Here is a 17,122-nt window from a genome sequence, read left to right as displayed (position 1 = left end):
GTCAATATTTGACCCAATTTCGCAGAGCATTTGCCTTGATATTTGTCGTGCATAGTTTTGATGTAATCTCACAATGTTCCTCTCACAAATGGAGGGATTTCTTGTGATGAAACTTTAAAAACATCACTTTCTTTGTGACAAAGCTGTCCAGAAAGTGCATAAGACTCGAGATCTCAAAGAAGAAAAGAGAATCTCAGCCCATTATGCTATTATAATATGTTTTGCTAAAATGTAGATAAAAAACAACATACCTTGCTGTAAATGGAGTTTTAGAAATGTCCAATGGATTTCATGTACCAAGAGGAGAAGTTTGGGTCTTGGGCATATGCTATATAACCCTTCAGATGCCAGGTTTTTGTGAGTAGAGATGTCATATTCTCTAAAAATTCAGTACATATACATCTTGAATTTGAATTGCTAACCACATTAGACTCACTATATGTATTTGAGGGTCTTCTTCCGTATGCTATTGGTTCGGGAGCTGATGATCATGTGGAAAATCAGTGATTGCAACATGCTAAATTTGCTCCACTTAATCCATATCAACCTTGAGCTGATCCAATTTCTCCTAGGGTAGTGAATGACTTGGTTTTGCAAGACAGGGGTGCTATACATACAGCCAAAATAGTCTCTAGATGGTTGTTTTAGACTCTTAAAGAGAGTCGTATTGATACTTCTTTATCTCAGTGTACATGCTCAGGTGCTAGAAATATATGGGGGTACATTTTGTTAATACAAGCCATCTTATTGATGAGGTAGCATATGTTTTTGCTACTACTCTTTTTGACGAGGATGAGCCTACATGTTTTGAGGATGCACGAGACGACATGCATTGGGTGCAAGCCATGAGTGGTGAGATGTACTTTGTTGAGCAAAATAACACCTGGAGTCTTGTTAGCTTGCCTTTTAGCAAAAAGGTCATTGGAACATGTTGGGTTTACAGCCTGAAAGGGATGGGTCTATTGGCAAATACAAGGCAAGGTTGGCTGCGAAGGGATATTCTTAGAAAAAGGGCATTGACGATGAGGAGACGTTTGCTCCTACATCCAACATGACTATCATTAGATGTGTGATTGCTATGGCTGCAAGTTTTAATTGGGATGTGCATCAATTGGATATAAAGACAACATTTTTGAATGGAGATTTGGAAGAGGATATGTATGTTGCACAACCTTTAGGCTTTGTTGTGTAAGGCCAAGAGCATGAGATTTGCAAGCTGAATAAATCCTTGTATGGCTTAACACAGGCTCCATGTGCTTGGTACTCCAAGATAGATGCATTTTTGACCGTACACCACCTTCTATGTCAAGGAGGGGGGATTTGATAATCATCATTCTTTATGTAGATGATATGTTACTCATTGGACCAAATGAGAAAAAAATTGTAGATTCCAAGACTAAATTGTAGTCTACTTTTGATATATCAGATATGGGGCTGCTTTAATATTTTTTGGGAATTCTATTCACCCAAAACCAACATGCTATTATTATGTCTGAGTCACAATATGTTCAAAAGTTGCTAGTAAGGTTTAACATGCAAGCTTTTGAATCTATGAGCAGACCGAATGTTGCTATTTACAGTCAGGTTGCCTCATCTATTTGTGCAACACTGCTTGACATACTGTATGCAATATCATAGGTGAGTAGATATATGCACAGTGCAAGGACACAACATTGGCAAACTGTTAAGCATATTTTTTGATATTTGCAAGGAACACAATCATATAGTTTGCTATTTCCCAAGGGGGGAGACTTGCAAATATGTGCTTATAGTGATTTGGATTGGGTGGTCTACTAGTGGACATTGTTTCTTTCTAGGCTAGTTCTCCATTTCTTGGCTAAGCAAGAAACGACCTATTGTAGCTACCTAAGTATATGGCAGCTTTCACAGCAATGATCAAATGCGTTTAGCTACACTGTGTATTGGCTAATCTTCATGTGCATTTGGAGGGACCACTCCTTTTAAAAAAATAGTTAGAGTGCTATTGCAGTAGCACGGAATCCAGTATTGCATGCTCATATGAAACACATTGAGATACATTATCACTATATCAAAGAGATCACGTGCAAGGGAGATCAGCATGATCTACATTTCCACGTTGGAGAACGTTGCGGATATTTTCACTAAGGCACTATCATGTGAAAGTTTGAGGAATTTCGAAAATCCTTCAACTTACTCTCTTTTGGTGATTGATTTACTACTTCTACATCATCACATTGGCACTACAAGGGGGTGTTAGAAGTGGTTAATTCTATGGGCATTACCCAATGTTTTAGTGTGTGGTGTGTACACAACTTGGTCTAGAAGTTGTCACTATTTTAGAGTTAGTTTAACTCTAGTCAAGTTAGGGATAGTTCTAACTTATTTTAGACCTATTGTACTTTCATTCTATCTGTGAGAGTGCGCTGCGGAAGAGGAAATACGAACACGGAGGGAGAGAGAGAGAGAAAGCAGAAAATAAGGAAGAGAAATCTGCACTGACTGAAATGAATGCTGAATACACTGAAATGGACTGATCAGTCCTTGCACGCAGCCCATAGCGTCAGTGAGGACACCAGATCAGGCTGATGATGATGGCAGCACCACCACGGGGGAGAAGGAGTGTCGGAATCTGCAAGAAGACAAGTGATCAAGTGGGGAGGGGGGCTACCTATAAATAGGCAAAGGACAAACCCTAACCCTAACCCTAAAATGGGCGCAAACCCTAAAAGTGCCCTAAAATGGGCGCCCCACAACAGTGACCAAAAAGTGGCCGGGCAGCCAGTGGCTGCCCACTAAAAGAGGCCAAAAAGAAATACACAACCTAAGACAGCAAGTCGAGAGTGACTAGCCTCCCCCATCATAACACATGACAGACATGCCAGAGCTCCTAATGTCCTCGTCTGACTCAGACTGAGGCTCACAGGCAGGAGATGAGAAGGCATGACAAACATGACTGCTAACACCCCCTCTCAGATCCTGGATGTGGCTGAAGGCCAAGGGAGAAACGGATCCTGGGGTGGCAAGAGGAATGCCAAGGTCGATGAAGTCTGTCGATGTAGACTGCCGCTGAAGGAGCTCCTCATGATCCTGGGAATCCCCCTATAAAACACTAGGGGCCAGGGAATCCATAGCCACATCACCGAGATCGTCCCCCTCTGAAAGGGATGGGGGGTACGAGGGAACCAGCGGAGGAGAAGGTGGGGGATGGGAAGGAACCTTTGGAATAGAAGGTGCACAAGCGGGAATGGGTGTAGCAATAGATTGCCGCGGAGGACCCTGCATCAAAGAAGGGGAATGGAGTCTGTAAAGCCCGCTCTCGTGCCAACGTGTAGATAAGACAGCTCCTGTAGAAGAATCCTCAATAACAACAGCATGCTCGGTGAAGATCACTCGTGTGCCAAGCCTCGTAAGGCCATAAACTGAGAGGAGGGGAAGGCCCAAATCCGGAACATGTAGGGCCTGTGAAAAGGAGCTCGAAGGTCGGTCAGTAAACAAAGGCAATGTGCCAACACCACTAATAGGCACCGATAAAAGGTCACCAATAGTGACTGAACCCTCTGATGGACGGAGATCCTGTAACAAATCACCTCGGGGAGTCATATGACTCGAAGCACCACTGTCCACTAACCAAGGCTGCGCAGAAGACACTGCAGCCACGGAAGAAGGATCCTCCTCCAAAGCATGGATATGAAGGAACACTGACTCATGGGTAAGAGCAGGTGTAGAGGTAGAAGAAGGCTCCGATGTAGATCCACCCTTCGCTCCCGTACTTCTTCCAGCATTTCTCCTCGGGATGTGTCCCTTTCCCACAGTGTGGGCACTTCGGTCTCTCTGAATCTGAGTCAGAGCTTGGAGAACTGTCCTTCTGCTTAGTCTTTGACTTCTTCTTCTTCTTTTGTCCTCCCGAACCTGCAACAAAGGCTCTAGTGGAGTCGGATCCACTAGCACTGACCTCACTGAGTCGCTCGTCATGCTCCAAGACAAGCGGGGATAGCTCCTCCCATAGAAGCTTCTCACGGGTCCTCGATGTAAGAAGGCTGGTGTAGAAGACATTAAACCGAGGCGATGGTAGCTGAGTCAAAAGAATCATAGCCATGTCTTCAGAAGATATCGTCCGACTGAGGGATGCAAGCTCATCCCTCATATCCTGTAATCTGTTGATGTGGTCCTTCATGGAAGGACTATCATCAATAGCGAGCATCCGCAACTTCTTTTCAAGAGATATCCGGTGGGCAAACGTCTTCTGTTGATAGAGAGACGTGAGCTTTCTCCACACATCTGCTGCAGTCTTCAACCTGTGAACATGAACAAGGACAGAATCCTGCAAACTCAGAAAGAGGAAAGATCTGGCTCTAGAATTAAGCCGATCCCATAAGGCTGTACGATCCAGGGATGTCCCATCTGCGGGATCCACCTGAGGCCGGGGAATAGGAACAGAAACAAGCTCCCAAAGATCGAAGGAGTCCAAGATACACTCCACCTTGCAGGACTATAAAGAAAAGTTGGAGCCATTCAACCGGTCCTCTTTGGGCAGCTGAGGAAGTACGAGTACCTGTACAGGGGGTACCAAAGGCTGCATCTTCGGCCCACTGGAAGGGGCTCGCCGAGATACATGAATAGAAGGGAGATGAGAACGAGGAATAGACTCCGTATGACGATCCTCGCGATAGAAATCACGCCTCCATTCAGATGAATGTCGAGACAAAAGCACGTCATCTGAATCATCAAAACCTGCAAACTGATGATAAGACATATTCTAAATCTGCAAAACACCAAAACACAACAAGGGAAGGTTGCCGGTGCCGAAACACAAACACCAGAAGCTCCTGAGCTGGCCGCCTTGCACAGAACGCAAGGATGATGTCAAACGCAAATGCTAACGATGCAATCACCATAGAAAAACAGCCGCCTGCCTGAAAACGCAGCCTGGGAATAGGTCGCCAGCAGGAAAAGAGCTGCCGGACGATGGAACAACCGCCAAAACAGCAAGGCACAGGCTGGAGGAGTGTCGCCCAGCTGTTGGAGGGCCGCCCAGGCTGAAAACGACGTGGCAGCCACTGGAGAAGGCGCCAGCGGCAAACGCAAATATATGGACACCAAAATAGGCCGCCTTGATCAAGGAGATGGTGCAGAAGGTGACGCCTCAGCTGTTGGAGACGTCTTGACCAGCAAACGCAAAGTTGTGGGTGTTCTCTCGCATAAAACTCAGCTCCATGTACTCTCCTTCGGCTCTGATACCATGTGAGAGTGCGTTGCGGAAGAGGAAATACGAACACGGAGGGAGAGAGAGAGAGAAAGCAGAAAATAAGGAAGAGAAATCTGCACTGACTGAAATGAATGCTGAATACACTGAAATGGACTGATCAGTCCCTGCACGCAGCCCACAGCGTCAGTGAGGGCACCAGATCAGGCTGATGATGATGGCAGCACCACCACGGGGGAGGAATGTCGGAATCTGCAAGAAGACAAGTGATCAAGTGGGGAGGGGGGCTGCCTATAAATAGGCAAAGGACAAACCCTAACCCTAACCCTAAAATGGGCGCAAACCCTAAAATGGGCGCAAACCCTAAAAGTGCCCTAAAATGGGCGCCCCACAACAGTGACCAAAAAGTGGCCGGGCAGCCAGTGGCTGCCCACTAAAAGAGGCCAAAAAGAAATACACAACCTAAGACAGCCAGTTGAGAGTGACTAGCCTCCCCCATCATAACACATGACAGACATGTCAGAGCTCCTAATGTCCTCGTCTGACTCAGACTGAGGCTCACAGGCAGGAGATGAGAAGGCATGACAAACATGACTGCTAACACTATCATCTATGATTCTAATAGTTGCATCTTCAAGAGTGTGGGACTGCTGCCCACTCCAGTTCATTGTCTTGTGTTCATTCTCTCTCTCTTTCTCTATTCCTCCGTTTCCAACAACACAGCAGTAGCAACAGTCCACCAAGGATGATGGTCTTATGGGCAGCAGCAGGGGGAACCTAACGTAATCCTTTGGAAGGCATCATATTGAAGGAGATGAGGATCAACAAAGATTGCAGATCAGCAAGCCTGAGATGCAAGTCCCATGCAGCAGGTTACAATGGTGATGACAAGATGTCATGATGATGTCGGCTGGGTGGTCAGTCCCTAGTCCAAAAAACAAGTAGTACAGTCCAAGATGCAGTTGGAACAGGTGGTTTTGGTCAGCAGCATGCGTGCAGCAGATGGTGGATGAAGGTGACAAGTTGTGGCAGCAGTAGATGTATTTCTCTTGATTGATAGCAATATCCTTCAATAGGACGGCAGCAGCAAATGATGGTGGCTGAGGTAGATCATGACGGCAACAGCTCTGAATGGGTGCAGGCTGTAGGGGAAGATAGGTGGCCGTTGGCTGAAGGTATTGATGAACAATCAAGATAGTATCAAGGGATGCCCATGAACGACTAGATTTATATAGGATTTTGGTGCATTTTTTATAATGGAATAGAACCATTAAAATAGGGATTTATGGAATGTTATTTTAGATTAGTCCTAACCCTAATTGTTGGCTTGTCATAAACATGATGCATTGTCGGATATGTTTTGTCATCCACCCCTCTAGACTTTAGTCCTCGGTGCCTCACTACTAGTACAATCATACCTTGAGTAGGGGCCACATTGTATTAACTCTTCCCTTTATTGATTAGTCCATTGTCTTCTTTCTTATGAGCATTGCATTGATCCTTCCCTTGAGCAAGGCCAACATTGTATTTATCCTTCCCTTTACTGTTTACTGTGGAGATATACTAAGGTTTGCAAAAGAAAACACTGAGTGTACGACCACAATTGAAACATAAAGAACTCAAACACAAACACAAACAAAGAAGCAAGGTAAATTTGAAGTGAATGAATGAATGCTGTAAATGAAGGAAAGAGTGTACAAAATGGTCAAGGGTAGAGCTGTCCAACAGCTGGTGGCTCTCGTGAGAGCTGTCTACAAGAGTAGTCAGAGTGTGATGGCCACCGGAGACAGATTGCAAGGTTTGTAGCCACCAGTTAGAGCTGAAAGAGTGCTGAATCTGGAAGGGTAGCAGGCTGGTAACCAAAATGCAGCAGTCTAGAGGCTGAAATTTGGTAGTGTATTGCCTAAAGGAGTGTGCAATCGATCACACACAACAGTAGGAGGCTGGGTGACAGTTGAAGAAGGTGAATCAAATGTAGATTGAGCTTGCAGTGTGGTAAACGCAAGCTGTATGATGCTCAAGAAGACAGTGGATAGTAGGGCTGCAGTAGTGGACAAGGCACCATAGGCTGGTGATGATGTGAAAGCAGTCCCTATGGACCAGATGGCTAGTGGAAGGAGAGCTGATGGTTGAAACCTTGCAGGACAAGGGATCAAGCTGTGGTGAGCAACTTGTCTATTTATAGATGAGTGGATCCTCCCAAATTAGGTTTTGGCTTATGGTACATAGACACTGTTGAGAAACCCTTCACCCGCAGTTTGCGCTTTTGCATTTTGTGTTTTGCGTTTAGGGTTTGCAGCCCCAAAAAGGGGGCGCTATCCTAGACTAACTATGCCTATTTATAGGCCACTCTCTCATTCATTCCTCACGGCTGCTTCATTTAGTCTGTCACCTCTTTTCTCTAGTCTCTCCATTGCCCTCGCACCCCTTCAGGAGGACATTGCCGTTTGTGGTTCGTGGCTGTCTTCATCATCTTTCTTGTGCTACAGCAACCTTGTTCCCTTGTATCACATTCACTCCATGATTCATAATTTCATCATTCCATTCTCATCAGAGTTTCTTCTCTCTTCTCTTTTTCTCTCCATTTTGCCGAGTTCACTCCGTGTTCCTCCCCGCCAACCCTACTGTCTCGCTAGTACGTCATCTTTTGACATCACATCAGAGCTGGATCTGCTCAAACAGCGGTAAAGATCCCCCACTCTAGTGAAGGAAAAGACCGGTGGCGGGTTCGGCATCCACTTTTCTTCTTCTTCCACTGCATCAACATCTCATTTTTGCAGATTTCAGGTGTTTCAGCTTGCTGCCCACACCTCGTTCGCGGAGGATATCTCAGCCAAAGGTATCCATTGCTATCTCCATCAGTTGGCGCCTTATTTCCAGCGCTCTTTACGCAGTTTGGAGCTGATTCTAGCCAGGCGACTGTTGTTCCTGTGCAGACTTGCTGCCGTACAGCCTGCCACGCCATCACAATCCTGCTGCCTGCGTTTTTAGTCTTTCTCTCTCCTGCAGGCTATCCTACCTGCGTTTTTAGTCTTTCTCTCTTCTGCAGGTTGTCTTGCCTACGTTTTTAGTCTTCTCTCACCTGCTGCCTACGTTTTTAGTCTCTTTTTTTTTTCGTAAAAGGTAATTGTATTAATTACGAAAAAAATACAAGATTATTGGATTACGTTTTTAGTCTCTCTCTCTCCTCACATGTGTTTTTCTATTGGTTGTAGTCTCTTACTGTTGGTCACATCCTCCTTCCATTGGCAGCTCACTTCCAGCCCTTCCATTACCCTCCCACCCCTTGAGACGGACATTGTGGTTTGTGCTTCACACTGCCCTCACACCCCTTGAGGCGGACATTGCGGTTCGTAGTTCATGGTGGCTGACCTCTTCCTTCTTTAGCAAGGCACACTGGTATCCATGGCTTCTTTACCAATTGATGATCAGACTACTGGGTGCTCCTACTATGGCATCATTGGACACACCACCGATGCTTGCCGACTTCGAACCTTGCTCCCCACCCCCTCGGAGTATATGCGTCTTTCACCAGGTACTCCTTGTGCCATCTCTCCTTTCTGGGCCACAGAGATTGTTCTAAATCGGTTATTAGAGTACTACGCTCACTAAGATGCATCCAATGCGCACTAAATCCTTTCGAGCACATGGAGGATTAATTGGCGCCAGACCTCCTGGAGATTGTTGCAATGCTAGCGGCAGTCTTCTCCCACTTATTTTCAGGTACAGTGGCTTCCACGATCTACAGATCTGCAGTCCGCTTCATCGAGAGAGAGTGATTGTTTGATACTGTCTCCTTGTCAGTTTGCTCCTTCGAAAGACAATGGCTACTCGACTTCTTCCTCTTCTTTGGCTATCCAGTCCGCTCCACTGAGAGACAGTGACTGTTGCCCACCTCTTGCTCATTCTGAGCCCCACCCTTCCCCACCTTTGACTACTCAGGTTCGAGAGGCTACCTCTGGGAGCTCTTCGGCACCCCAGATACCTTCTTTAGCACGACCGACGGCACTTCCTTCGTCATCAGACATTTCGGAGTCCGTGATCCATGAGTTTTTGGATTCCCTATCTACTTCAGAGGGGGATGCTATTTCTTTGCCTCAGAGGGGATATTTACTTCTTTTTCAACTTCAGCGGGGGCCCCTCCACCTCCCACCTCAGAGGGGAAACCTACTCCACATGAAGCTTTTCACCCATCCTCTACTTTCTTGGGGTGGCTGTCTTCGACGAGTCATCTCTTCTATTGATATCCAGGATCTTCAGGTATCACCTAGATCGGGACCTCGGAGGTTCAGCCACGACTTGGTGACGAGGCCTTCGTATTCCTTCCAGCATGGATGCACGACGCTAGTGGCTTCTCTCCCGAGGTTGAGTTTTGGGTTCTCCAGTTCACTTTGTCTACTGTTTTTTACTGCAAGTTCTCTTTCCGGTGGAAATCTTGGATCTTAGGGATCCCCTACATCTTCTTCCTCATCTTGTTCTTGCCTTGGTCACTTGGTCAGCATGGAGCCACCTTCCGAGTTCGACTATGGGCATATCCTTATGGTTCTCGGCACCACACAAAGTCCGACATTCCTCCTAAGCATTGCATGTTTTCATTATCTTTGTACTAGGGCGCTTGGGCGAGTGAACAATTTCCCCACGAGGGACACTGTCCAAGTGGCATCTGCTGCATGAGCATTCTTCAGCATGTAGCATTGCATCTCCACCTCACTCTTCTCTTGTTCCCCTTTTTGGGCCTGAGAGGGGGTTGTTGAGAAACCCTTCACCAGCTGTTTGTGTTTTTGCATTTTTGCGTTTTGCGTTTAGGGTTTGCAGCCCCAAAAAGGGGCGCTATCCTAGACTGACTATGCCTATTTATAGGCCACTCTCTCATTCCTTCCTCACGGCTGATTCATTCAGTCCGTCACCTCTTTTCTCTAGACTCTCCATTGCCCTCACACCCCTTCAGGAGGACATTGCGGTTCATGGTTCGTGGCTATCTTCATCATCTTCCTTGTGCTACGGCACCCTTGTTTTCTTGTATCACATTCACTCCATGATTCGTAACTTCATCATTCCATTCATCAGAGTTTCTTCTCTCTTCTCTTTTTTTCTCCATGTTTGCTGAGTTCACTCCGTGTTCCTCCCCGCCAACCCTACTGTCTCGCTAGTACGTCATCTTTTGACAGTCACTCTCTAGGACCATGCACCATTTAATAAACTTAGATTAATTTACATGTTTTGGGGCTGTTTTGAAGAGTTAAGCAGTTTGTAATGCATTTTCTAGCTCAATGATTAGTCCATTGCCTTCTTTTTTATGTGCATTGTCTAGTATTCATTTATTATTTGATGGATTAATTGTGCAATTCTAGTTTCTGGTTGTTTTAAATTTGCTATACGTAGCATATTGAGTCCTCAACACATACTCCTATGGTTTTGGGATCTTAAAACACTATGAAGTAGAGAAAATCACATATTGAAACATTTAAATGGATATATGATTGTTTTTTCCTACATTTTGTAGTTTGAATTTGCATTGGCATGATGAGTCTCAATATTGCTTGAACTTTATTTGACTCAGATCTAAGAGTTTCATATAATTATCTCCCTTGTTTGAATTCGTCCTCACATTAATGACTTGATTAAAAAATAAAGATAAATAGTGGGTTTAAGTGTGCTGATGTGTAATGTGTGGTCAATACAGAATATGGATAGGCAAAATAGACGCTCATCAGCTCTTGAGTCTCAAGAACACAGCAAGTCTCATAAAGGAAGAGCTTCATGATAATAAAGAACCTTGCGAGGACCACAAAGTAAAGGCCCTAATTGTTCCTTTATTGTGATGGAATGATTGCTATTATCTTTTTTTTGTATTGTAAGCTTGTAAGTTTTTGAAAAAAGATTTTAAGTGTTTTTTCTCCTTTTTGGTAATGCTAGGAAGGCGCATCCATGCATTCCAAAGACATTTTGGAAGAAGTCTTGAAAACACATGATGCCATTAGGTAAGCACCTCCAAATTGTTCTGCTTTTGTTTTAATTTCATTTCTTGGAGTATTTTTTGTCACCTAAAAATTGACCACTTCTTTAAGTGTTTTATTGCTTCATCACATCCTTTATCTTGTTTATAGATGGCAAAAGTCAATCCCAAACCTTTTAGTGTCATGTTTAATCTCTTTCATTCTTGGAAATTTCCTTCACCTTAGCCTCTGAATCATTTTCACACTGATCTAGGAGACATTGTTTCTTCATCACATCTTTCATCTTGTTTATAGATGGTAAAAGTCGACCCTAAAATTTTTAGTGTTGTGTTCAATCTTTTGCATTCCTAGAAACTTCCTTCACCTTAGCCTTTGAATTGTTGTCACACTAACCTAGAAGGTAAGAACTTTAGGACCATAAATCATAACTTATATTCTACTTGTGTTAGTAATGGGAGGGGGCTTTTATGGATTGGTATGGTTAAGGTAGACTTATTAGTGTGGGTATAATGTATTTGAACAATCTAGCTAGGAGAATATTGTTGAGATATCGAGCTCCACTCGTGATATGCCAGGGTGACCGTTGTGCATTTATGTCACCAACTTGCCAGTTGCAGATGCGGTTGGTACACCGCCAATGAATAATAGCTAGATGACAGCTATTCTTATCTACTCTAGTTCGTGGCTCAGTTAGTATGTCACCTTAGTTAGTTGAGTTTGGTTTGAGACCCATATATAGGGTTCTTCTATTTCTATGTACAAGATTTCTTTTTGGCTTATACAACTAAGAAGACGAAAACTGTTTTCAGCCTCCACCTTTGTGTGTATTCCCCCATTGTGTAAGCAAGAAAGCTACAAGTGAGACTCCTTCCTTCTCTCCCACAATCTTGACATGGTATCAGAGCCTTGTTCGTGTTAAGGAGCTCAAGAAAGCAAGCCAAGCTCGCGGTGTTCTGGTTGAGACGCCCTTCGCGGTGAAGCAAGAGAGCAGTATATGCTGCGGGAGAGGTCTTTAGCCCTTGGCGACCTTGTTTCTTTGATTTGAGGCCATTTCGGGGCCTGTTTTGGAGGCGGAAGTTTTCTGCACGCACTCAGGAAAAGGCCCAGTATTATGCTGTGCAGCCACTGTTCTACAGTTCGGTGAAAAGTTACTGTAGAAATTGCATCGTATGCCTGTGCGCAGAGACATTGGGAGTTATAGAATCATCCTTGTTGCCTGTTGATACAAAATCGTCACTAGGAAGTGACTGCGTGGTTAAATACCACTTTCGTCAGTTTTGCAGATTTGCCCTTGTGAGGCTGAAGCTGTGTTCTCTGCAGTGACATAATTTTTTGCAGTATTCTGTAATGGCGTCTGATTCTCTTTCACAGATTGTAACTGAAAAGCTTGACAAGAACAACTTCCAAGCATGGAAGTTTAGAATGACGAATTTTCTTATGAGAAAAGAATATTGGGAATTTGTTGCAGGAAATGAAGAACTAGTTCTTCGTGATGTTTCCAATCAACAGCAAATGCAAGTATTCAAAGCATGGCATGAGAGAGCCAGGAAAGTTATGTACTGGCTGTCTATCAGTATTTCAGACTCTATGATTGTGCATATTCAGGATGCAAGTACGCCAAAGGAGGCATGGGATACTTTGTTAAAAATGTATAGCACAAATATGCAAGCCAGGAAAATGCAGCTCAAGCAAGAGTTGCATAATGTGCAAAGAGAAAGTATGAGCATCAATGACTACTACATGAAGGTGAAGAAGATTGCAGATGCACTTGCTTTCATTGGGTCGCCAGTGGAAGATGATGATTTGGTTTCTGTGACCTTGAATGGTCTAGGAAAGGATTATGCACAGTTTCGGACATCCATTTCAGTTCTTGAAAGATTTTCTGATTTTGAGGAGTTGATTGCTCTTCTAATTTCTGAGGAGCAAATAAATGGTGATTCATCTTCTTCAGGAGGAACTTCAAAAGAAACTGTCTTCTACTCAAATGCTGGAAGAGGTAGAGGCAGAGGTAGAGGAGGTCGATTTGGAGGCCGTGGTAGAAATCAGAATATGCAGCAAACTCAAGAAAACCAGTCCTATGGAGGAGGATATGGTAACTCTAGAGGCAGGGGGAGCCAAAGAGGTCGTGGTGGATGGCAAAGAGGTCAAAATGCAAACAGTAATGTTGAATGCTACTACTATGGTAAAATGGGTCATATGGCTAAAGACTGTTATAAAAAGCAGAATGACATTATGAATGGAAAACTGCAACAAGGGAATTATGCATCTTCTAGTAGACAGGGTGATGACAGAAATGAGCATTTGTTTATGGTGCAGCACATGAATAATTCTGTGACAAGTGCAGAAGAAAGCAATGATGTATGGTATGTTGACTCAGGTGCATCAAACCACATGACAGGTCATGCAGAATGGATGGAGGATGCAAGGAAAATGGAAAAACCAAGATTTGTGGAAATTGGTGATGATACTGCACATCCTATTATGCAGATTGGAAAAATTCATGTGTCTATGTAGGATGGAAAAAAGAAATACATGTCGGATGTATTTCATGTCCCGAATATCACCAAGAATCTGGTTTCTGTTGGTCAAATGATTGAGCGGGGCTTGTAGGTCAGATTTAATCCTCATGGATGCTTTGTTGAGGATATGAAAAATAAAGGTTGCTTGATAGCAAAAGGAAAGAAAAATAGCAGAATGTTTACGTTGGATGCAGACATGTCTGAATTGAGTGCAGCAATGTTTGCACATGGGACCGGTGTAGTTGCAGATATTGATATCTGGCATAAACACATTGGTCATGTTAATGTACAGTGACTTAAATCAATGCAGACCCAAAATATTGTTGCAGGATTGTTTAAATTCAAGGTTGCAGAAATGCATAAGGTATGTGAAGCCTGCCAATTTGAAAAACAGGCAAGGAAACCATTTCCTAGACATGTTCAAGAGAGTGAAAAGCCATTGGAATTAATCCACTCTGATGTGTGGACTACTAAAGCTGCATCTCTTGGAGGCTGTCATTATTTTGTCACTTTTATTGATGACTATAGTAGAAAAGTTTGGGTGTATTTTATGAAAAAGAAAAGTGAAGTTTTTGGGCATTTCAAAACTCTTAAAGCTATGGTTGAAAAAGAAACAGGCCTGCAAATATAATGCTTAAGGTCAGATGGAGGGGGAGAGTACCTCTCAAATGAGTTTACAAGGTTCTTGCAGGAGCATGGCATAAAGCAGCAATATTCATGTAGTTATACCCCACAACAAAATGGAATTGCAGAAAGGAAAAACAGGCATATTGGAAAGATATCTCGTGCCATGCTCAACGAAAAAGACTTGCCAGATTTCTACTGGGTTGAAGCAGTTGCGATAGCAGTCTATATAATGAACATGACTCCTACTACAACAATACATGGGATGACTCTAGAGGAGAGGTATACTGGTAGGAAACCAGATATTTCTCATTTGAAGATTTTTGGTTGCATTGCCTATGTTCATGTGCCAGATGAGTTGAGATTTAAGTTAGATCCAAAAGCTGAGAAGTGCATCTTTATTGATTACTCGCTGCAGTAGAAAGGGTATAGATGCTATAATCCTTCTACTCGTAAGTTTACAGTGAGCAGAGATGTTGTTTTTGATGAGATGAGTAGCTGGTATAAACCAGTAAATGTGATTGATGATGTAGATGCACAAAATGGTAATGCTGCACAGAATTCACAGCAGCAGTTACAAAATATTAGTGGACCTGGAGTGTCCTCTAGCAGTGGTTCATATTCTTCGCCATGGACAGACAGATTGAGATCAGGAGAATCTCCTCAAAACAATGCAGATAGTGGTATGCAGGTTTCACGAAAAGGAAAAGAGAAGGTAGATCAGCCCATGTTTGATGTGAATGCAGGTCACTCTTATGTGGATGGTGAATCGAGTGGCTCAGAACAGAGCATTGATTATGAGTTGGGTATTCCTTCTATTGTTACACCTGGAGTAAGGAAGACCAGGGATGTTTTGAGAGCACCTGGGAGTGAATCTACTTTGCGCAGGTCTACCAGAGCTAGGTATCCTGTGGATAGGCTGAAATATGATGGATTTACAGCTATTCACTATGTATATATGGTCAAAGTGACACAGGAACTAGAACCCACTTCTTTTGAGCAAGCCATGGGAAAAGAAAAATGGGAGAAAGCCATGGATGAAGAAATGGATGCCTTGGAAGCAAATGCTGCATGGGAGTTGGTATCTTTGCGTAAAGGTAAAAATGCAATTGGTTATAAGTGGGTTTATAAGGTGAAGCATTATGCAGATGGTTCTGTGAACAGATACAAGGCAAGATTAGTAGTCAAGGGGTATGCACAAACATATGGCATTGACTATGAAGAAATATTCAGTCCGGTTGCAAGGATGGCAACCGTAAGAGCAGTCATTGCTATGGCTGTATCAAAGGGATGGTCTTTACATCAGATGGATGTAAAGAATGCCTTCTTACATGGTGATTTGCAAGAAGAGGTCTATATGGAGCAGCCACCAGGTTATGTACATGCTGTTCATCCTGAGTTTGTTTGCAGGTTGAAGAAAGCATTGTATGGCTTGAAGCAAGCACCTAGAGTATGGTCTGACAAGATAGGACAATATCTTGTCACTATTGGCTTTCAGATTTCCAAGTCAGACTTTTCACTTTATGTGAGAAAAACAGAGAAAGGTATTATGCTACTTGTCATTTATGTTGATGATTTGATTATGACAGGTGACAGTGATGAAGATATCCTTCATGTGAAAATGCTATTGAAGCAGAAGTTTGAGATGAAGGATTTGGGAGAGTTGTGTTATTTCTTGGGCATCGAGGTGATTAGATCACCAAGTGGGATACAGCTCTTGCAGAGGCAGTATGGATTGGATATGTTGTCCAAATATGGGATGACAGGCTGTAAGCCTATTTCAGTTCCTTTGGAGCAGAATGTGAAGCTGAGCGCAGATGCAGGTGAGCTTCTGGAAGACCCTACTATGTACAGACGCATAGTAGGAAGCTTGATTTATATGACTATTACCAGGCCAGATTTGAGCTATGCTGTTGTATTGGTAAGTCAGTTTATGCAGGCTCCAAGGAAACCGCATTTGGATGTGGCTAGACGCATACTCAGGCATGTGAAGTCCACATTGTAGTATGGACTACTTTATGAGACTGGGGTTCAGATACAGTTGCATGGATACACTGATGCTGATTGGGCTGGTAGTATTTCTGATAGACGATCTACCAGTGGATATGTGTTCTCTTTCGGGAGTGCTGTAGTCACTTGGAGCAGCAAGAAACAGCCTACAGTTGCCTTGTCGAGCACAGAGGCTGAGTACAGGGGCGCAGCAATGGCTGCATGTGAGGTAGCTTGGTTGTATAAGCTACTTTATGATATGCATCAGTCTACAGATGGGCCAGTTGTCATTTATTGTGACAACATGAGTAGTATACACTTGGCAAATAACCCAGTCTATCATGCTAGAACAAAGCACATTGAGGTGCATTATCACTATGTGCGGGAGAGGGTTTTACTAGGTTTTATTGATCTAGTTTATGTTAGCACAGAGGATCAGGTAGCCGACATATTCATGAAGGCATTGGGCGCAGAGAAGCTGCGCAAGTTCAGAGACCTGCTTGGTGTGCAGGAATTGGGATTGAGCTCAAGGGGGAGTGTTGAGATATCGAGCTCCACTCGTGATATGCTAGGGTGACCGTTGTGCATTTATGTCACCGACTTGCCAGTTGCAGATGCGGTTGGTACACCGCCCATGAATAATAGCTAGATGACAGCTATCCTTATCTACTCTAGTTCGTGGCTCAGTTAGTATGCCACCTTAGTTAGTTGAGTTTGGTTTAAGACCCATATATAGGGTTCTTCTATTTCTATGTACAAGACTTCTTTTTGGCTTACACAACTAAGAAGAGGAAAACTGTTTTCAGCCTCCACCTTTGTGTGTATTCCCCCATTGTGCAAGCAAGAAA

General features: G+C 43.7%; 1 protein-coding gene across 4 annotated transcripts in view; it reads left to right on the top strand.

Annotated features, from left to right (window-relative positions):
* The window catches only part of LOC148030939 (beta-1,6-galactosyltransferase GALT31A-like), a 70,294-nt gene that overhangs the window by 26,211 nt on the left and 26,961 nt on the right, over positions 1-17,122 (top strand). For 2 of the 4 annotated variants that reach the window (XM_087684495.1, XM_087684494.1), the window contains exons 2-3: positions 10,869-10,977; positions 11,102-11,166. The exons of 1 other annotated variant lie outside the window; for it this stretch is intronic. In XM_087684495.1, the coding sequence (XP_087540621.1) occupies positions 10,869-10,977; positions 11,102-11,166 (174 nt within the window). The remainder of the gene's footprint in view (positions 1-10,868; positions 10,978-11,101; positions 11,167-17,122) is intronic. One more of the 4 variants, XM_087684497.1, reaches the window with a different exon arrangement.

This window comes from Lygodium microphyllum, chromosome 9 (genome assembly GCF_053477565.2).
Source record: "Lygodium microphyllum isolate KBCC chromosome 9, Lygodium_microphyllum_v1.1.10, whole genome shotgun sequence".
Lineage (NCBI taxonomy): Eukaryota > Viridiplantae > Streptophyta > Polypodiopsida > Schizaeales > Lygodiaceae > Lygodium > Lygodium microphyllum.
The sequence above is the reverse complement of the archived record's forward strand: the minus strand, read 5'-3'. Positions and strand labels throughout refer to the sequence as shown.